The following is a 23,000-nucleotide window of genomic DNA, read 5'->3' as shown; positions in this document are numbered from 1 at the left end:
CATTATAGTATTTTCTTTGATTAAGTTATTTTGAATTGTGTTTTTAAATTTAAAATTTTCATCCTTGAAAAGTTTCCTTTTATTATTGATTTATGACTTAATTGCATCGTGTTTACGAATGGTCTGGTTTCTACATCTTCTCAGTCTGTGCGCCCTCCCTTAGCAGCCTCATCTGTTTACAAGCTCTATGCTGGGGACTCCTAAATCTTATCTCTATCCTACCCTAACAACCTATTGTATAACTCCTTATGTGTTTTACCACCTTATAATTTCAACATGAACAAAATGTAACTTATGTTTTATCTTCTTTCTCATCCCCCTTCTACTCTCCTACTTTTTTCCTCAGTATATAGCACCAGAGTCAACATGGTTGCATAAAACCAATAACTGAGAATTACCATTGAATTCTTTTTCTCACCCCTACAGACTGTGTCAACTCTGCCTCCTTAATACATAGAATCAATACCTTCTTCTATATTCCCATATTTAAGTCTGGTTTTCTTATTCTCCCACATAAACTATGCAGTGCTTCTCCAGTCTTGTCTTCCAGTCTCATCCATTTCAAACATTTCCCATAAGATCTTGAATACTGTTTTAAAGACACACAATTATGATTGTGTGTTTTCCTGCATATGAAACACTTCAATGGCAATCCATTCTCTACTGGAAAAAAATTCTTGTTGTTCTGATCCTAGTATATTTCTACTGAATTTTCCTCATAATTGCCTTCTAAATGCACTACATAGACTCTTCTTTATATAGAGCTATTTGCAATTGCTTGAATCTCCATGTATTTTTCTATTTTCCTTCCTCCATACTTTCACTCATGCTGCTTCCTTCTAAAATAACTCTGCTTGCCATCTCTTTGTAGCCTAACTTTACACTCCCGTACTTTTCTTCCAAATGTCTTTTTAACCTCCTTTATGTCTTTCTATGTTGGTTTCCAAGTCTATAAGTTGTTTATATTTTATTCAAGTCTACATTTCCTTTTCCTAACACAATTTCTAACATAAAAGTGATCAATAAATGTATTGTATTTAGTTTCTAAGTTCATGAGAGGATTTAAAGAGAGCCTATTTTGTTCTCTTTTTTTTATTCCCCTGCCCTTTTTTTAATTAAAGATCCTCATTTTCTAAAAAAATACAGAACTAGAGCTTGTCAACATTTTTTAAGTCTAATTACTTTACTGCAAAAAATTGCAATTAAGAATTAAATGTACAAACCAGAGTACATCAGAGAAAGACTTAATAAACGTATAGTCAAATGTACGATTATCGATCACAATTTATTTTAAGGTCATAAAAATCCAGCAACAGAACAGACTGAGTCAGCTGGTCAGGCTGGACAAATACTTGATTATACTCATGTTTCCATGGGATGTGCACAGCAGTTCTGAGTTTATACAGCGAGAGTAACCATTTTCCTTTCCACTTTCCTGGCAAAATTTTTGTTAAATAAGGCAAAGGATGGGCAGCTGTGAATGGTGGTTTGAACCATGCAAGAACAACAAATAATAGAGTGATAGGTTTGCAATAAACACCTGGTTGCTGAATCTTGGGTTGAGAAATCACAGAAGGTAACGATTGAAAGGCATTTCAACCTAGAATTTTTTTTCAGTTATACAAGAAATAACCCTTTTAAAAATGTCTTCATGACACCTTTCATACATGGCAACAAAGTCCTAAGATTATTTTATCTTTTCTGGTTATTTTTTTAGGTTGATTCATGGAGTAGCTTTCAACTCTGCTTCTGTCCTCTTTTGTTCTACATGAGGGGAAATATAAAACCACCTAAATATCTTTCTCTAAAGCTCTCTGTTATAGGTTATGAACAAGTAGCATTTATTTCACACCGAAGCATAAATAGCTTTTAAAAAAAGATTACTGTTACTTTTGTCTTCTAGTTTTTCAACTTTGCGAGGCCCATAGAGTAAAGCATAAGCTATATGCCAGTCTACACCACCAGAAAGTTGAAAAATATCTTTTGGTGTAACGATGCTGACCTTATCATCATCAAACTTAATCCATTCATCTTGTTTCCTTTTCACCCATGATTCATAATGACCTTCCCTGATGTTTTAGCACCGCTTGTAAGTCATAGTATCCACAGTTATTGGAGCCAATATCATCAGCAAAAGAAAATAATTCCTACGTAACTTCATTCTGGGACTACTCTTTTTGTCACTTGTCTTTAGCTCTGCTGATTCACTTTTGTATCTTCTAGGTCCTTGAATTTTGATCGAAAAGATAATTTTCTCATGAAGTTCTGGTATACATAGCTAGAACACATCCAACATAAGAGGAAATTTAACATCCTTAAACTCATTTTTTTTAATGTAATATTAAAAAAATAAAGACAAAAAAAAGAAATTGAGTACAGATTTTCTCAAGTTTGACAAATCGTAAAAGTTGACATGGTTTTACCAATAACAAGCTGTGAAATGAAATAAGTATTCTACGCTATCAATAATAATAATAAAAGTTTTGCTCATGGAAAAAAAACTTTGGCATTCACAGATTCCTTCTCTTTATATCTATAAAGAGAGATAGATAGATATAGATATATAGATATATATATAAAAGAGTCATCTGAATAGTCAAGTAAGCAGGTAGCCGGCTGATTTTGGAAGATTTGATAAACAAAGCATTTCTTTGCAATGTTGGAGATTGTTCAGTGATTTCTTCCTGAAGTTGCAATTTAAGTCCTGTAAAAAGATACTTGGCTTCCTGATTGATAAAGCAGCTAAGGTAAAGCTTATTTTCCTTTCCTTTAGTGACTTCTTCAGATTCTGTACATTTCATGGTAGTTTCAAACTCAACACTGAAGAACTGGTCAATTAAACTTTTCTCTTTAGAAGGTGTCACTGCTGATGCAGACGAAGAATATGTTTCTTTAACAGTCATCCTCTAAGGCTTCCAATTTCTGTTGTATTATTCGCATCATTTGTATCCAACATTCATTTGCATCCCGTTGAAGATACTGTCTTTTTTCACTCTTCTCTGCAAACTGGGAAGGCCATGTGCAAAAACTTCAGTAGAATAATAGGTGGAATACTAGAAGAAGTTTAATCCATGGAATCAAACAAATCTCTAAGGACTGCAGTAATGTACTGTGCTAAAGCCATTTCCCCTGAAATTCTCAGAGTACCTGCATACCTTTTAAGGGCATCTTTGAGTTCAGACACAGACCAAATATACTGAACTGTGGCATTCATGTAACAAGTGTTACCAAGATTTGTCAATTCACATGGTAATTCATAGCAGATGCTAACTGTTCTTCTGTCATGTCTTCTATGAAGACAGTTTTAGATGAAGGTTCCTCGGGGAGAGCATCTGCTGACCCCATCATTAGTAGAGTAAATTCCATTTTTTATTTTGATGTTCCCCAGTCATCATCCTAAAGGTTTCTTCTCTCACCATAACTTTCTGTCTGTCTGTCTGGTCTCCAGTCAGTGCAAAAAGCTAAGCCTTGAACACCATTGGAAGTTCATCAATATTCAATTCTACACCTTCAAATTTCTCCTTTCCCCATTTTATAGTAATGGAGTAGAGCAGCATGGTGGGGAACAAGGGGAGGCGGTGGCACAGGAAGACTCGCCTCGCAGGGCCCACTAAGGGAAAGAAGTGAGAAGAAGCTGTTGTGGCAGATGGTGGTGCCTGTAGCTCCACTGCAATAAGTCTCATTCAGATTGGCCACTCTAGGTCTTACTTTTGAAAAAAGAATGACCAAATGAATAAATAAATGAATGATACAGAATGAATGTCAAGATACTTTAATGAGTTTTTTCTCAAACAAATTAAAATATAAAACTAGGTATTTAGTGAAAACCCCACATACTGCATTATGGTAAAAAATAATTAAATACAAATTCCTGTTTATTGTCTCCCCATCCCCCAGTGCTGACATGTCACTTTGAACAGGATTGTGTTGTTACAGGTATCAGTGTCATTCGAGGATGTGGCTGTGAACTTCAGCAGGGAGGAGTGGCAGCACTTGGACCCTGCTCAGAGACGCCTGTACCGGGATGTGACACTGGAGAACTACAGCCACCTGCTCTCAGTGGGTAAGCACTACCTGTTTGTGAGGGACTTCATTGAGGGCATTTCCATTCTCAGCTGCTGAGTGCCATGGGACATCTGAAGTGTGTGATGGTATGGTCCTTAATTTGTCTCACATTCTTCAGTCCTTTCAGCTCTTCGAATATTATTCTGGTCCCAGTGAAATGTGGTTACTTTCCTGAAGAACAAATGGGAAGTGTCACTGAAAGGCCTCTAAAACCCAATTAGCTGGACCCAATCCTGTATCATGTCCTATTAACAGGGTATGAAGTTCCCAAACCAGAGATCATCTTCAGATTGGAGCAAGGAGAGGAGCCATGGGTGTTGGAAAGAGAAATCCCACATCAGAGCTGTTCAGGTGAGTGAGTGTGACCCAGGCAGATAGATGGGAGTCATGGAAGTAAATCTCACTTTTTCTAGGAGGGGCTGATGACTTTGAAAGACTCTGAAGATAACCAATCTTGAAGGTTCTAAACTTTTGGTGTTGCTTGGAGATAGTTGACAGTAACCTCTCAGATCCCTAAATGCTGTCTCTATTTATAACTTTTGTCATATCCACTACCTTCTTGGCTTGCCTTTTTGGCAGAAGAGCTGTCCCTAATTTTTGTACCCTGGATCACATACCACCTTATCCTATCTAGGACCTTTTCATTCTTCCTACTTCACTCCATCTGTACCCCCACCACTGCCAAGGGAGACCTTATTCAGAAGGCACAATCATGGCTCAAGGCATGGCAGAATTGCTGTAGTGCCATACAGGTGAAACTTTCTGCAGGGTTCCAGAGAAAGCTGTTCATGGGGAGGTATCTCACTAGAGGTATTCTGCACAAATCCTTTGAAAGGGTTTCCAGGGTAAACTGCTAGGTGCTTGGTGCTGCTGGCTGCCATGCACTTCAGTAGCCTGAAGCTAGAGAAGCTCCTAGTGCTACAGGAGCTGGGTGCTTGGGAAGCCATATGAACTGCAGGAGCTGGATGCTGGAAAAGTTGTCCACACTGCAAAAGCTGAGTGCTAGAGAAGAGACCTGCACAGCAGGAAGCTGGTGCTGGAGGAGTCTGCTGAGTGAACCCACCAGAACTTCTTCCTCTTGCAAAGTATTTCCCTCTACTGACCATGCTGGCAAAGGAAAATAAAATATTTTAAAAACCCAGATCTATTTTTGCAGAGCAGTCAAGGAAGGTGAATTTGGAGTTGAGAGGTACTTGATAACTGGCACACTATTCTTCAGTTTTCTGAAGTGAAGCATGTAGAAAATATTTAGTAGATTTAAGTTTACTGAATTTGTGGAGATGGGAAGGGCAGGATATTTTGCTTTCTTTCACAAGGATTTTTCAAGTGTCTGCTCAGAAGAATTCAAAGGATCATCAATTATTTGTGGAAAGGGAAGACAACTGCATGAAATGTTAACAATTTTAGCCTTTGTGTATTAAAATATTTCTGTTATAATGCAAAACTGCTAAATGGAGTATGACTATGCATCATACAGAGTCCGTTTTGTAAATTCATCACAAATATAGCCTTCCTAGAGGTATACGGGGATGAGAACTAATATCTAGAAGGAGAGTTCATTTTTTAATGTGTACAAATGAGCAAAATGACAGACTTAATAGAAGCATATATTCTCTCTCATATAAGAATTTTGAGGTGAGTGGGTCTGGTTCACAATTAGTCAGCCCTGATCCAGACAGGTCATTCAGGGACCATGTTGCAAGTCATTGTTGCCATCTCCTAGTGCATTGTTGTCAGCTGCATGGTTAATATTGGGTCACTGTTGAGTCCAGTGGGAAGAGGGAAGAGGGTGTGGAAGAGATTTGCCTGTTGTCTTAAGGCCCTGACCTGGAAGTAGTACTTATCACTTTTGCTCATAGTCCATTGGTGAGAACAAAGTGAGGCTGATAAATGCAGTGTAGCTGGGCAACCAAGTGCCAGGCTACATTCTATAACTCCAAAAGAAGGGAACAATAGATTTTGGTGGATGGCTTGCAGTCTTTGTCACAGATGGCTTTCACTTTCCTATTTTACACTCCTTGTTAGAAGCACGTATTCCTGGGATGAAGAAAAATTTGCAACTGGTTGTGGAGTTTGGACATACATATCCATTTACTATTTGTCTATTCAGGATGGCTGAAGTAGCAACCATTTTCCTATAGATATTAAGGAATTGGTGTTTGATTTAATGTTGATGCTCATAATGGTTCATAGGGAAAAGCAAGAGGAAGCAGAGAGATTAATGGACTTTTAGAGCTGAAATTAATAAGGACATAAATTCTGAAATATTCCTTCCATGTATAGGCTTCCCCTTAATAGACTTTTCAGTTTCTTCTTCTGGTTACTCTACTCACTATCTAGACATCCTACATAAGTGGAACTGGATTCCCAGGGTTCAGATCCCATCTCCCCCACTTATTTAGCCATTTACTCTTCAACAGGTTACATAATTTCTTTCATAGAGTTGTAGTGAGAATTAAATGAGCTGTTATGCATAAAGCACTTGGCAATGCCCAGAGCATCATAAATGGCATATAACTCTTTTGTACATATTAAGCATTCTTAATTTTGTACATATTAAGGAATTTTGTATTATTTCCTTATTATCATTATCATATGGACTCTTCCACTTCTCTGTGTTCATCATGTCTGAGCTACATGCACCCTTTAATTGTTCTTTATGTCATTTTCACTTATTTCTCTTTTTAGATAAGTATATTGGGCAAACCCAACAACAGGAGATTTCTGGAGAAATTTCATTCTACTGTGAGAGATTTATTCAATCTACAGGAGAAGATTCATTGTCTCCCATTTTAGAAGAACTTTGGCAAGATAATAAACAACTAGAGAGATTTCAGGAAAACCAGGATAACTCTTTAAGTCATGTGAAAATATTGATTAAAGAGAAGCGCTATGAATATAAGAACATAGGAAAAATAATTCATATGAGTACCAAGTTTGCTCCTTCAAGAATAAGACTCCATAACTGTGACACATTTGGAAAGAGTTTAAAACACACTTTAAGTTTACAGAATCATAATAGAAGCAATGCAATGAAGAATCCTGATACAACTTTTGGAAGTGATAACAATTTTGCCCATAGCTCTTTCTGTACTAAGAGTGAGAATACTAATATAGGAATTAAGTCCTGTGAATGTAATCAATGTGAGAAACATCTCCGCCACAAACAAATCCTCATCCACCATCAGAAAATTCATACTGGGGAGAAACTTTATGTATGTACTGAATGTGTAAAGGGCTTCACTCAGAAGTCACTTCTCTTTGAGCATCAGAGAATTCATGCTGGAGAAAATTCCCACAAATACAACAAAAGTGAGAAAGTCTTCACTCAGAAACCACAAATTGATATAAGTCAGAAAGTGTATGCAGGAGAAAAACCCTACTTATGTACTCAATGTGGGAAGGTCTTTACCCTCAAGTCAAACCTCATTACACATCAGAAAATCCATCTTGGGCAAAAACCCTACAAATGTAGTGAATGTGGAAAAGCCTTTTTCCAGAGGTCAGATCTCTTTAGACATCTGAGAATTCATACAGGAGAAAAACCTTATGAATGCAGTCGATGTGGAAAAGGCTTCTCCCAGAATTCAGACCTCAGTATACATCAGAAAACTCATACTGGAGAGAGACATTATGAATGCAGTGAATGTGGGAAAGCCTTCACAAGAAAGTCAGCACTCAGAATGCATCAGAGAATTCATACAGGAGAGAAACCCTATGTTTGCCCTGAATGTGGGAAAGCTTTCATCCAAAAATCACACTTCAATACACATCAGAGAATTCACACCGGAGAAAAACCTTATGAGTGCACTGACTGTGGGAAATCATTCAGTAAGAAATCACAACTCCACGTACATAGGAGAATTCATACAGGAGAGAAACCCTATATATGTACAGAATGTGGGAAGGTCTTCACTCATAGGACAAATCTCATTACACATCAGAAAACTCATACTGGGGAGAAACCCTATATATGTACGGAATGTGGGAAGGCCTTCACTGATCAATCAAATCTTATTAAACACCAAAAAACTCATACTGGAGAGAAACCCTATAAATGTAATGGCTGTGGAAAAGCTTTCATATGGAAGTCACGCCTCAAAATACATCAGAAATCTCATATTGGAGAGAGACACTATCAATGCAATGAATGTGGAAAAGCCTTTATCCAGAAATCAACATTAAGTGTGCATCAGAGAATCCATACAGGAGAGAAACCCTATGTGTGCCCTGAATGTGGGAAGGCCTTCATCCAGAAATCCCACTTCATTGCACATCACAGAATTCATACTGGAGAGAAACCTTATGAGTGCAGTGACTGTGGGAAATCCTTTACTAAGAAGTCACAACTCCGTGTGCATCGGAGAATTCACACAGGAGAGAAACCCAATATATGTGCTGAATGTGGAAAGGCATTCACTGACAGGTCAAATCTCATTACACACCAGAAAATTCATACTAGAGAGAAACCCTATAAATGCAGTGACTGTGGAAAAACCTTCACCTGGAAGTCACGCCTCAGTATACATCAGAAATCTCATACTGGAGAGAGACACTATGAATGCAGCAAATGTGGGAAAGCTTTCATTCAGAAAGCAACACTAAGTATGCACCAAATAATTCATACTGGAAAGAAACCTTATGCTTGTACAGAATGTCAGAAGGCCTTCACTGACAGATCAAATCTCATTAAACATCAGAAAATCCATAGTGGAGAAAAACTCTATAAAGTCAGTGACTGAAAAAGCCTTCACTTGTAAATCACAACTTGGTATATATCAGGTATCTAATAGTGGGAAAGAAGAGTGCCTGATGTTGCCAGTCATTGTGCAAGGGGGGGAGCAGATGTGAGAGACTATGACTTGATTGAACATAATGCAAACAAAGCCAAGTATCCTTTAGTCAATTCGAAATATCTGTACTTACATCACCATAGTTGATAAAGGAGATACTTTAGAGAAAGCATTTGACCAATAGCCATGTTTGGTTACCTGATTGATATTGGGAATCTTGAGGCCCTGCAAATGGTAAAATTAGAGACCCAAGGAGATGACTTGCAATCTCTTGTATTTCATTTATTGGATAAATGACTTTATAAACTTAGCACTGACTAGTTCTTTGTACCTCAGGATGTAAAAATACTCAATACTAGCCAAAGAAATTTCTGATTTCTAGGGTGGGTAGAAGAGTTTTCATTGTCCAAACACCTACAGGGCACTGAAATCAAGGCAAAAACTTATTTGGGAATGCAGATCTATAATGCATAGAAGCCAGAAGTTTGTTATCATTGATGTTTAGGATAAGATCAGAGATTCACTTGAAGAACCATTCATTCTCTTCCTTTTGGGAAGGCAGTATGGTGTGTTTTTGTTATTGTTGTTGTTGTTTGCTTGCTTGTTTGAAGTAAAACAGTTTTTTTTTAGTTTTTTTTTTAAGTTTGACTATATGAATTTGAAAATTTGGCATAGCTCTAGCCTATATTACAGAAATGTAGTTATTAAATGTTCCAGACATCTAAACATGGCAGTTGTTCCCTCTTTAATTCCCAGCAAGTGACTCACACCCTACAAAAGGTCCACAAACCTTCTAACCTGGGTCCCAAAAGCTAGCAATTATGTAAGCTGCAAACTATAGCTCCTTTTCCTCTTAGTAATTGACCCTAAGACAATGGAACTGAGTCACGGTACTCTGGGCTTTAGTTCTTATCCGCTGAAGCCTCTGCTTTCTTTGGAATTCCTGTTTGAAAAGGAATGGTTGAGAAATACGTAAAATTTTGTTTTTCTCCCGATTGGATTAAGATATATTCATTTTCTATATGAACACTAAGAGTAGTTCTGTGCAGACTGCAATGGAAAAAGGTCATGTTGTATTGCAGGTGGTTATTCTAAGATATGATTATAATTTATTTTAGTTCAGTAACTGGAAGACTTCTCTAGAAAGAGCATTGATTTTTTTTTCAGCACTGATGTATAGACACTTGCTCATTTTTCCCTTAAACATTTTTACAATACTCATATAAGAAATAGGCTTTTCCCTCTAGCGTGCAATTTTATTTTATTTTTAAGTAATTTTATTAAAGCATAATGCATGCAGAAAATGCATACAGGACATTGAATTCTTACAAACTGAACATACTTAGATCAAGAAACAGAACCTGACCAGCACTCCAGGAGTCCCCCCTGTGCTCCCTTCTGGTCCTTATGCTCCCCCAAGGGTCAACACTCTGCTGACTTCTAACAGCAGAAATTAGTTTTGCCTGTTTTTCCATTTCATATAAATTGAGTCAATTCTATTTTATATAATTGAGTGATATACTCTAGTGCTAACTTCTGTCACTCACATTATGAATGTGAGATTCATCCATATCATTGCATGCAGATAATTCAGTCTCAGTGTGTGGATATGCACAATATGTTATCCATTATACTGTTGATGGACATTTCGATTGTATTCAGCTTAGAACTATTAGGAATAGTGCTGCTATAAACATTGTAGCACGTATCTATTGATGAACATGTGTAACAATTTCTGTTTGGTATATATACCTAGGGGTAGAACTGCCAGGTCATAGGATATCCATATGTTCAGCTTTAGTATATAAAACCAGCTTTCCAAAGTGGTTGTACTAATGTACTCTCCGACAGAGTATGTGAGTTCTAATTGCACAACATCCTTCCCACACTTGGTGTTTTCCATCTTATTCACTTTAGCCATTGTGGTGGGTATGTAGTGGTATCTCAGTATGGTTTTAATTTTTATTTTCCTGTCCTCCGATCCCATCATTATATCTCCCCAGGATAAAACAAGGGTGTCTGATATCTGAGATCCAGGCATGATTCTTACATTGCTGCATCATTTTATATTCCTACCATCCATGTTTTAGGGTTCCAGTTTTCCCACACCTCACCAATACTTATTATTTTTTATCTTTTTTAGTATACCTATTCTAGTGCATATGAAGTGGTAACTCATTGTGATATTAATTTACATTGCTCTAATGATTAATGATCTTGAGCATCTCTTTGAACATCTTTGTTGAAGTATCTTTTCAAATCTTGTGCCTCTTATAGCTGAGTATTTTTTGGGTTTTCTTATTTTTGAGCTTTGAGAGTTCTTTACATGTTCTAGATACAAGTCCATTATCAAATACGTGCTTTGCAAAGGTTTTCTCTCAGCCTCTGGATGTCTTTTTCATTTTCTTAACAGTGTCTTTTGAAGAGCGGAAGTGCTTATTTTGATAAAGACCAGTTTTCCAATTTGTTCTTCTATGAGTTGTGCTTTTTGTGTCATATCTAAGAAATCTTTGCCTAACCCAAGATCACAAAAATGTTTCCTTATATTTTCTTCTCAGAGTTTTACAGTTTTAACTTTTGCATTTAGGCCTCTGATCTATTTTTAGTTAATTTTTTTTTACGGTGTGAAGTATGGATCCAAGGTTTTTTGTTTGTTTGTATTTTACATATGGACAAATGGTCCCATTCATTTTGTTTGTTTGTTTGTTTTAAAGATTTATTTTTATTTTTATTTTTGTATTTTATTTATTTATTTTTCATTTCTCTCCCCTTCCCCGCCCTCCCCCCACCCAGTTGTCTGCTCTCTGTGTCTATTCACTGTGTGTTCTTCTGTGTCTGCTTGTATTCTTGTCAGCGACACCCAGAATCTGTTGTCTTTTTTTGTTGCATCATCTTGCTGCAGCAGCAAGATGTGCGGCACCACTCCTGGGCAGGCTGCACTTTCTTTCACGCTAGGCGGCTCTCCTTACGGGGTGCACTTCTTAGGTGTGGGACTCCCCTAAGTGGGGGACACCCCTGCGTGTAAGGGCACTCCTGCACACATCAGCACTGTACATGGGCCAGCTCATCACACGGGTCAGGAGGCCCTGGGTTTGAACCTTGGACCTCCCATGTGGTAGGCAGATGCCCTATCCGTTGGGCCAAATCTGCTTCCCCCCATTCATTTGTTTAAAAAGACTATCCTTTCTTCATATTTTGATTTTTGTCAAAAATTGTCCAGAAGTCAAACTTTCAGAATGGTAGATTGAGGAGCTTGTCAGATCATATCCCTCCAAAACAAATATAAAACTGTAAAGAAAAAAAAAGTCAAAAACAACAATTTCAGAACTCAGAATTCAAAAAACTTCATATGACAAATTGACAAGTGTTTATTGAAGAAAAACTACTGAACCTTGATAAGAATAGTGGGATCTGGGGCATTTTAACTTGTGGCTGCGCTCATCTCCATCATCCATGGCATGGTAACCATGACAAATGGAGAAGCTCTATGCCTAGGAGTATTGTCAAAAACAATAGCAATCTTGTGACTAATAATCAGGGAAGATCAGCATTGTAGCTACCTGAGGCTGTGATACTTGTTGGGGCAAGCAACAGACCAGCCAAAAGGGAGATCTGGGGAATGAGACAGCAGTAATGGACTTTGATAAGTTCCCTCATATTCTTGGGATTGTAGAAGGCTGTGTGCATTGCCACAAAAGATCATGGAGGACTTCAGTGTTTTGACTCCAGGATAGATGAGTGTGAGGCCCTGAACTAGCAAAAACAGTGCCAGGGCAGATACAAACAGCACATATATTCCCTTGGTGGAAGGCTTGCTGACTCAAGGTGTATAACCACAACTGAACAGTCATTAGCTGACATTAAACCATGCTGACCAAGAAGCAACCCCGAGAGGTGGGGGCGTATTTGGGACGTGGAGCTGCCCTGGATGGCGCCTCGGGGGTGATCACCGGACATCGTGGATCCTCACAGGGCCCACTGGATGGAATGGAGGAGAGTATGGGCCATGATGTGGACCATTGTCTATGAGGTGCAGAGGTGCCCAAAGATGTACTTACCAAATCCAATGGATGTGTCATGATGATGGGAACGAGTGTTGTTGGGGGGGGAGAGGGGGGGTGGGGGGGTGGGGTTGAATGGGACCTCACATATATTTTTTTAATGTAATATTATTACAAAGTCAATTAAAAAAAATAAAATAAAATAAAATAAAATAAAATAAAAAAATAAGAAAACTAATCAGAGACATCAGTACCTGCATACTGAAGGGATGGTTGACTATAGAAAATCATCCCTGTACATCGCTAAACAAACAGACAAACAACAATAGCAACAACAGTAACCACTGAGGGTGGCATCATAATCCAGAGTTGCTACAATATATTATTTACAGTGTCTAGCTTTCAACAGTTTTAAACAAACACAGGAAAGTGTGGGAGAAAACATTTGCAAATCATGTATCTAACAAAGGACTTGTATCCATAATATATAAAGAACTCTTACAACTCAATAAGAAGACAAAATCCAGTTTTAAAATAGGCAAAAGATTTGAAGAGGCATTTACCAAAGAAGATAAATGAACAATGAAAAGATGCTTAATGTTAGTTTTGATAGGGAAATTCTCACTTAAACCACAATGAAATACCACTTCACACCCACTAAAATGGCCATAATAAAAAGATGATTATAAAAAATATTGCCAAGGATTGGAGAATCAGGAACTTTCATACATTTCTGATATAAATATAAAGTAGTATAGCCACTTTGGAAAACTAGCAGTTTCTTAAAAAGTTGAATTTACCATATAACCCAGTTATCCCACTCTCAAAATAAATGTAACACAAGTTCACCCAAACACTTGCACATAAATATTCATGGTAGCCTATTCATAACAACCAAAAAAGTAAAAACAACCCAAATGCTCAACTAGTCAATGGGGAAACAAAATGTGGTATATTCAACATTAAAAGGGAAGAAAATACTGATAAATACTACAACATAGATGAACCTTGAAAACATTACAGTAAGTGAAAGAAACGAGTCACAAAAGACCACATATATTATTTGTATACTTTTTTTTTTCAATGTAAAGAAAAGGCAAATCTATAGAGATCTACATTAGCAGTTGTCAGGCTGGGAGTGTAAACGGGCATTAACTGTAAACTACTATAAGTTACCTTAATGTAGTGATGGAAATATTCTGGAACATCACACAACTAGGTAAATTTAATAATGGTCTTTGAATTGTACATTTTAAATGAATGACATTTATGGAATGTAAATTATACCTCAATAAAGATGTTTAAAATTTTATTATAATGAATTGTCCATAATTGTGTTGTAAGTTTTTTCTGGATTCTATTTTGTTCCATTTATCTATTTATCAATCTTTACACCAATACCATGCAGTTGTTTTTTAAACCTTTTATTTAGAAATACTTTCAAACTTACAGGAGAGTTACAAAAATAACACAAACCCAATACAGAGAATTCCAGATACCAAAATGAACCAATTTTAACATTTTGGACATTTGCCATATCATTCTGTCTATCAAATCTGTCTATCCATTTGTGTGTCTATCTATTAATCCATTTCTGAACACTTGAATGGAGGTTGTATACATCATACTTTTTGAATACTTAATACTACTATGTATCTTTCCTAAGAACAAGGATATTCACTTAGGCGTCCACCTTACGTGCAGTTATCAAGTTCAAGAAATGTCATAAAGCTTACAGTCTATATTCCAATTTTTTCATATGTCCCAAAAATGTCATTTTGGGCCTTTTCTCCTCCCTTCTTAGACCCTATCAAGGATCATGTCTTGCATTTATTATTTTTTAAAATTATTACCATGAATTTTATTCATCTTTTTGTTGTTTTTTGTGTTTTTTTAATATACTTTTTTTTTGTTTTTTAAAAAGATATTTAGATTACATAAAAAATACAGCGGATTCCCATATGCTCCCTACCCCTGCCACAGTTTCCCACATTAACAACATCCTTTTATCACTGATGTGGAGATAGTAACCACCATAGGTTCTGAGGGGAGGGAGAGAGAAAAATGGGTGTAATATGGGGACATTTTCAGGACTTGGGAATTTTCCTGAATGACATTGCAATGACAGATACAGGCCACTATATACCTTGTCATAACTTACAAAATTGTGCAAGAGAGAGTGTAAACTACAATGTAAACTATAATCCACGCTTATTGGCAATGCTCCAAAATGTTCACCAATTGTAACAAATGTACCACAATAATGTATTGCATTTAATTGTCATTCTCTTTAGTTATCTGCTCATTCTTTTTTAAAAAATTTTTATCCCCCCCCCCACACACACACACCCGAGATAGCTTCCTCATCTGTCTGCTCATTTTCTGCTCATCTTCCTCAGGAGGCACCAGGAACCAAACCTGGGACCTCCCATGTGGGAGATGGGTGCCCAATTGCTTGAGCCACCTCTGTTCCCCCTCATTCTTTTTTAAAATAGTATTTTTATATAGCATAAGGCTGAAACATAAGAGTCAGAACTATCAAACTCCTTGAAGAAAACATAGGAAAACATCTTCAGTACCTTGCAATAGGCAATGGTTTCTTACACTTTACATCCATAGCACAAGCAATAAAAGAAAAAATAGATAAATGGGACCTCATTAAATGTGCCTCAAAGGACTTTATCATGAAAGTAAAATGACAACCTGTACACTGAGAGAAAATATTTGGAAACCACATATCTGATAAAGGTTTAATAATCAGAATATATAAAGAAATCCTTCAACTTAACAACAAAAAGACAAACAATCCAATTTAAAAATGAGCAAAAGACTTGAACAGACATCTCTCCAAAGAAGATATACAAATGGCCAGAAAGCACATGAAAAGATGTCAATACCATTAGCCATCAGGGAAATGCAAATATAAACCAGTGAGATACCATTTCACACCCATTAGAATGGCTACTATTAAAAATAGAAAATGATTGTTGGAGAGAATGCAGAGAAACCCTAATTTGGATTTAAGAAAAAATTTTGGTGATGGATGTTAGCAGTGGTACCACAATTTGTGAACGGAATGAATTCACTGAATTGTACACATGGAAAGTCCTTGAAAAGGGAAATTTTGTGTTGTATATGTTACCACTAGAAAAAAATTTTAAGTATCCCTTCCAGAATTTAATTGGATCAAATTACAGAGCAATTTATGCCCCAAGGCATTTTCGAAAATGAGAGGAATCAGCAACATAGTAGGTAGAGTAAAATACCCAAATGAAGCCGTCAGCTTAATGGAGAGATCAGGGAAAGAGACAGTCAGAGAAAGCCCTGCCAAAACCACTGCATTCCCTGGGTGACTGACTGTGTGCACACCCAAGGCTGGCCATCTGAGGAGTGACATCAAAAACTTCACACTGCAGAAGAAACAGATTTTACTAAAATAACTTAACCAAGTCACACAAAAAATAAACAAGTAAACAACAAAACAAGTTCCAGCAAGGGGGAAGAGGAACCAATATCCAGAGTTGCTGCATTTTATTACCGAAAACATCCAGCTTTCAACAAAAAATTATGCCATACAAAGAAACAGGAATGTGTGACCCACGTACAGGAAATAAAGCAGGCTAAAGAAACATCCTGTGAGGGGTACTAGATAAAAGATTTAGCAAACAGACTTCAAAATGTCCATTAAAATATGTTCAGAGAATTATGGAAGCAAATCAATAAAAAGTTATAAATTTTATATATGTATAAATTCTGAAGTTGAAAAGTGCAGTAACAATTTTAGTTTCTCAGTTGCTAAAATAAATGCCATATAATGAGTTGGCTTAAAAACGGGAATTTATTGGTTCATGGTTTCAGAGGCTAAAAAGTTTGCTTCCTCCCAGGGTTCTTTGGCTTTTCTGTCACATGGCAATGCACATGTTGGCAACTTCTCCTTTCCCTTCCAGATCATGTTGACTTCCACTTCTGGCTTCTCCCCTTAACATCTCTCTCTGACCTTCCCTAAAAGCCCCCAATAACAGGATTAAGACATCCTGACTCAGTGGGGCCACACCATTTCTGAAGCAAAACCTCATTGAAAGATCCTATTTACAATGGTTCACACCAACAAGAATGGATCAAGATTAAGAACATGTTTTTCTGGAGTTCATGACTCCAAACTACCACAGTAACTAAAATACAAAATTAATTAGATGGGCACAAAAGTAGATTTTACCTGGCAGAAGAAAAAATGAGGGAATTTGAAGAAAAATTGATAGAGATTATAGAATCTGGAAAACAGAAAGGAAAAAAGAATGAAGAAAAATGAACAGAACCTCAGAGAAATAAGGGACACCTGTAAGCACACCAACGTATATACAATGGGTATAACAGAAGGAGAGGAGAAAGGACCAGAAGACATCTGAGCAAATATTGATAAAATAACTGTAGCTGTTTTCGTACATGCTCTTTTACCAAGTTGAAGAAGTCCCCCGTCTATTCTAATTTTTTTCTGAGACTTTGTATCAGGAATGCAGGCATTTGTGAAGTGCTTTTTCGGCAAAAGCCTATACAATGATGTGATGTTTTCTTCTATTTTCTGTTATTATCAAATATTGAACAAGTCTTGCATATGAATAAACCCTACTTCAGGTAGTATATAATTCTTTCTACGTATGGCTGAATTCTATTTACAAAGATTTTGTTAAGCATTTTTGTATATATATTCATGAGGGATGGATATTGAGCTGTAGTTTTCTCTCTTTGTACTGTGTTTGTCTGGTTTTGGTATCAGGGTAATAGTAGCATCATAAAATGAATTGAGAAGAGTTCCCTCTTTTCTGGAAGAGATTACGAGGGATTAGTGTTAATTCTTTAAATATTTGGTACAATTTTCCAGTGAAACCACCCAGGCATGGTGATTTCTGTTTGTGGAGTTTTAAAATTACAGATTCAGTTTCCTTAAAAATTAAAGAGTGGTGGGAAGCAGATGTGGCTCAAGTGATAGGGCTTCTGCCTACCATGTGGAAGGACCCAGGTTTGATCCTTGGGGCCTCCTGGTGAAAAAGAAGAAGAGAAAGCATGCTGCATGGCAAGCCAGTGCCTGCACAGTAAGCTGAGTGCCCATGTGAGTGCCTGCGTGGTGAGCCAAGTGCCCGTGTGGTGAGTCAGTGCCCACACAAGTGAGTCATGCAGCAAGATGATGACACAACAAAAGAGAGACAAGGGGGTGAGTCAAGGTGAAGCACAGCAGAAACCAGGAACTGAGGTGGTACAGCTGACAGAGAACCTCTCTCCACATTGGAGGTCCCCAGGATCGAATCCTGGTGAATCCTAGAGGAGAAAAATGAGAAGACAAAAAGAAAAATAGATACAGAAGCTCACACAGCAAATGGACACAAACAGCAAAAACAACAGGGTGGGGGAAGGGGAAGGGGGAAAATAATAAATCTTTTTTAAAAAATTATAGAGTGGGAAGCAGATGTGGCTGAAGCAGTTGGGCACCCACCTACCACATAGGAGGTACTGGGTTCAGTTCCCAGTGCCTCCTAAAGAAGACAAGCTGATGTGGCAAACTGATATGGTGAGCTGACCACAAGTTGATGCAATGGGGAGACACAATGAGAAACACAATAAGCAGGAAGCGGAGGTGGCTCAAGCGATTGGGCACCTCCCTCCCACACAGGAGGTCCTGGGTTCGGTTCCCAATGCCTCCTGAAAAGAAGAGGAGCAGACACAGACAGCACACAACAAATAGACACAGTGAGCAGACAATGAATACAAACAATGGGGTGGGGGGGGAGAAATAAATAAAATAAATCTTTTTAAAAATCATAGGGCTATTCAAATGATTTATTTTATATTGAGTGGGTTGCATTTTTCCAAGAATTGATCTCTTTAATCTGTAGTCTAATTTAAGTGTGTAGAGTTGTTCATAATTCTTCCTTATTATCTTTTATTTGTGCAGGACATAATTTCATTGCTATTTCATTCACAATTGAATTCTACAAATATTTTAGAGGAATTCAAGGGTTTCCTGTTTTTCATTTTTTAAACTTTATTTTTAAAGAAGCTTTAGATTACAGAAAAGTTACATCAAAAGTATAGGGGAGGGAAGCGGACATGGCTCAACTGATAGAGTGTCCACCTACCATATGGAGGGTCCAGGGTTTGATGCCCAGGGCCTCCTGACCCGTGTGGAGCTGGCCCACGTGCAGTGCAGCCACGCACAAGGAGTACCATGCCATGCAGGGTGCCCCCGCGTAGGGAAGCCCCATGTGCAAGGAGTGCGCCCCGTAAGGAGAGCCGCCCAGCGCGAAAGAATGTGCAGCCCACCCAGGAGTCGTGCCGCACACACACACAGAGTTGATGCAGCAAGATGATGCAACAAAAAAGGGAGCAGTTTCCCAGTGCCACCTGATAATACAAGCAGATGCAAAAGAACGCACAGTGAATGGACACAGAGAGCAGACAACAGGGGGGAGGGGAGGGGGAAGGGGGGAGAAATAAAATTAAAAATCTTTTAAAAAAAGAAAATATAGGGGATTCCCATATACTCTGCCCCCTCCCCTCTCACAATTTCCCCTATTAATAACATCTTACATTATAGTGGTACATTTGTTACAAGTAATGGACAGATATTGAAGCACTGTCCTTTAATATTTGATATCTGCGGGTTAAGTAGTGATATGTGCTGTTTCATTCCTGATATTAATAAAGTGTGTCTTCTCTCTTTTTTACTTTGTGAATATGGCTAGAGGTTTACCAATTTTTATCAATTGTTTCAAACAATCAGATAATGGTTTTAGTTGATTTTTTCTTTTTTTCCTGTTTTAAATTTCATTACTTGGTGCTCTTTCCTTTATTTTCTTCCTTCTCCTTGCTTTTGGTTCATTTTGATCTTCTTCTAAGTTCTTAAAATAGGACTTTTGGATATTACTATGAGACTTTTGCTCTCTTCTAATGCACGTATTTAGTGTTATAAATGTCCCTTTCAGCACTGCTTTAGCTGTATCTCACAAATGTTGTTATGTTGTATTTTCAATTTCATTCAGTTCAATGTATTTTTTCATTTCCCTTGAGACTTCCTCTTTGACCTACGGATGATTTAGTTTTCAAGTGCTTGGAGAGTTTTCTATTCTATTTCTATTTATTTATTTATTTATGTTACATTTAAAAAATATGAGGTCCCCATATACCCCCCACCCCCTTCACCCCACTCCTCCCCCCATAACAACAACCTCCTCCATCATCATGAGACATTCATTGCATTTAGTGAATACATCTCTGAGCACCGTGCACCTCATGCTCAATGGTCCACACCATAGCCCACACTCTCCCACAGTCCACCCAGTGGGCCATAGGAGGACATACAGTGTCCAGTAACTGTCCCTGCAGCACCACCCAGGACAACTCCAAGTCCTGAAAATGCCCCCACATCACATCTCTTCCTCCCACTCCCTACCCCCAGCAGACACCATGGCCACTTTCTCCACACCAATGCCACATTTTCTTCAATTACTAATCCCAATAGTTCATGAATAGAATATCAGTAAGTCCACTCTAATCCATACTCTATTCCTCCATCCTGTGGCCCTGGAATGGTTGTGTCCACTCCACATCTATATCAAGAGGGGCTTAGATTCCACATGGATGCTGGATGCAATCCTCCTGCTTTCAGTTGTAGGCACTCTTGGCTCCATGGTGTGGTGGTTGACCTTCTTCACCTCCATGTTAGCTGAGTGGGGTAAGTCCAATAAACCAGAGTGTAGGAGCTGAAGTCTGTTGAGGTTCAGGGCCTGGCTATCACATGGTCAGTCCAGAGAGTCAGGTCCCCTGGGTATACACTAAACCCCAGCGCCAACTACAGATCTGGTAAAAGTAACAGGAGAGACTTGTGAACAAAGATCACATCTGAGTCCAGCTCCATCACACAGAAACACAAACTCCAAAGTAGGACCAACTGACATGGCACTGAACTCCATCTGCCATGACCATAGAACTTGTGGGTCTCTGTAGCCCTCAGAAGAACCAATACCTGAGGTTGTATCTTCTGGTATGATTTCAACTATATTAAATTTCTTGAGTTTTTGGAGGGGCAGCATTCACTCTAAGAATATGTTCTGTGGGTAGCTGAATGAATATGTATTCTGCAGTTATTGGATGGCAATGGAATGTTCTATAAATGTTGATTAGTTCCTATTTGTTGATGTGTTCTTGAGTTCTATATCCTTTCTGATTTTATTTTATTTATCAATTGAGAGAGGGATACTGAAGTCTCCAACTATGGTTGTGGATTTGTCTATTATTCCTTTCCATTTTAATAGTTTCTGCTCTATATATTTTGCAACTCTTAATGTGTATACACATTAAGGATTGCTGTGTCTTCTTGGTAGTATATCCCTTTTATCATTGTATAATGTGCTTCTGTCTTTGGTAGTTTTCTTTGCTCTTAAGTCTAATTTATTTGCCATTCCTGTTTTCTATTGACTAATGTTCGCTGATACATCTTTTCCACCCTTGTACTTTAAATCTGCCCATATCACTATACGTGAAGTTAATTTCTTATAGAAGACAGAATATAGTTGGATCATGCTTTTTAATCCACTATGCCAGTGGGTTGGCTTGTTACTGCCTGGTGAGGATGAAAGTCCCAGGTCCTTAGTCTTTCTGACACCATCCTGGCATTAGCACACCTCTTACAGTCTATCGAAGGTGAAAATATAGCTCCCAACTTGGAATTTGTTGACATGGGTACGGGTGGGTCACATTTTTTTCCTATAGTTTTAGCTATAGTAAAGCAGTTAAGATTTTTTTTCTCTCTACCCTCCGCAGTTGTCTGCTTTCTGTGTCCATTTGCTGTGTGTTCTTCTGTGTCCACTTGGATTCTTATCAGCGGCATCAGGAATCTGTGTCTCGTTTTATTGCATCATCTTGCTGCATCAGCTCTCCGTGTGTGTGGCACCACTCCTGGGCAGGCTGCACTTTTTTCACACTGGGCGGCTCTCCTTATGGGGCACACTCTTCCCCAGGGGGACACCCCTGTATGGAACGGCACTCCTTGCACGCATCAGCACTGTGCGTGGGCCAGCTCCACATGGGTCAGGAGGCCCTGGGTTTGAACCTTGGACCTCCCATGTGGTAGGTGGATGCTCTATCTATTGAATCAAATCCACTTCCAGAGCAGTTATTTTCTAAAAGTTTACTGACTTGCTGGGCTGTCCCTTTGTCTACAGAGAGCAGGTTTTTGTTAGGGCTTATTTTTTTTGGTCTGGGGCCATTGGCTTTTTCAGGTTGCCAGCTACTCCAGCACCCAGTTTGGAATACAGGAGGCAAAAGAAAAACTTAAGGAACTCCCCACCATGTTATATTTTGGGGTCCAAGTTCCCTAGTCGATCTGCCTTCTCTCCACCTCTCAGAGTCATGTTATGCCTGTGTTTTTAATATAATGTCCAAGGTTTTTAGTTGTACATAGTGAAAGGAATAGGAAAAAATATATCTATTCCATTTTCCCAGAAGTAGAAGTTCCATATAGCTGATTTGGGTCTTTTATATATTTTTCATGTCTCTACTAACTTTTTGGACACATGGAATACTATTATAATAATGTCCTTGTCTACTAATTTTAATATCTGTGTCAGTTCTGGGTCAGGTTTGATTGATTATTCTCATCATGTGTTCTCTTTCCATGTTTTGTAATCTTGATTGGATACCAGATATTGTGTACTTTACCTTGTTGGATGCCATACATTTTGTATTCCTATAAATTATCTTTTGTTCTGGGGCACAATTAAGTTACTTGAAAACAGTTTGATCCTTACAGGTCTTGTTTTTATGATTTGTTAGGTGGATCTAGAACAGTGCTCAGTCTAGAGCCAATTAACCCCCACCACGGAGGCAATACCTTATTTAGTTTTCTGCTGTGACCTGTTTTTCCAGTCTGGTATTATTGCCAGCCCTGTTTGAACCTCAAGTACCATTTCTCTTATCTTTTCAGATGCTTCTTTCCCCAGTCTCAGTTAGTTTCCTCACACATGTGTTGATCAGTACTCTGTTGAATATACACAGGGGATCCTTGGCAGATCACTTGGGACTTCTGCGCATGTTTCTCCCTGGTAGTGTGTCCATGAACTCCAGCTTTCATGTTTTTCCTGGAGTCTCA

General features: G+C 38.1%; 1 protein-coding gene and 2 pseudogenes across 1 annotated transcript in view; 2 read left to right on the top strand and 1 right to left on the bottom strand.

The window, feature by feature from the left end:
• ZNF41 (zinc finger protein 41) overlaps window positions 1-11,323 on the top strand; it is a 66,455-nt gene extending 55,132 nt beyond the window's left edge. The window contains exons 3-5 of the mRNA XM_058291667.1: window positions 3,937-4,063; window positions 4,321-4,416; window positions 6,754-11,323. Coding sequence (XP_058147650.1) covers window positions 3,937-4,063; window positions 4,321-4,416; window positions 6,754-8,807 — 2,277 coding nt within the window. The 3' untranslated portion in view covers window positions 8,808-11,323. The remainder of the gene's footprint in view (window positions 1-3,936; window positions 4,064-4,320; window positions 4,417-6,753) is intronic.
• LOC101424284 (glutamine synthetase-like) overlaps window positions 1-23,000 on the top strand; it is a 416,428-nt pseudogene that overhangs the window by 333,111 nt on the left and 60,317 nt on the right.
• LOC139438112 (ubiquitin carboxyl-terminal hydrolase 14-like) lies at window positions 1,847-3,557 on the bottom strand (annotated as a pseudogene).

The sequence above is a fragment of the Dasypus novemcinctus genome, chromosome X (assembly GCF_030445035.2).
Source record: "Dasypus novemcinctus isolate mDasNov1 chromosome X, mDasNov1.1.hap2, whole genome shotgun sequence".
Taxonomy (NCBI): domain Eukaryota; kingdom Metazoa; phylum Chordata; class Mammalia; order Cingulata; family Dasypodidae; genus Dasypus; species Dasypus novemcinctus.
The sequence above is the reverse complement of the archived record's forward strand: the minus strand, read 5'-3'. Positions and strand labels throughout refer to the sequence as shown.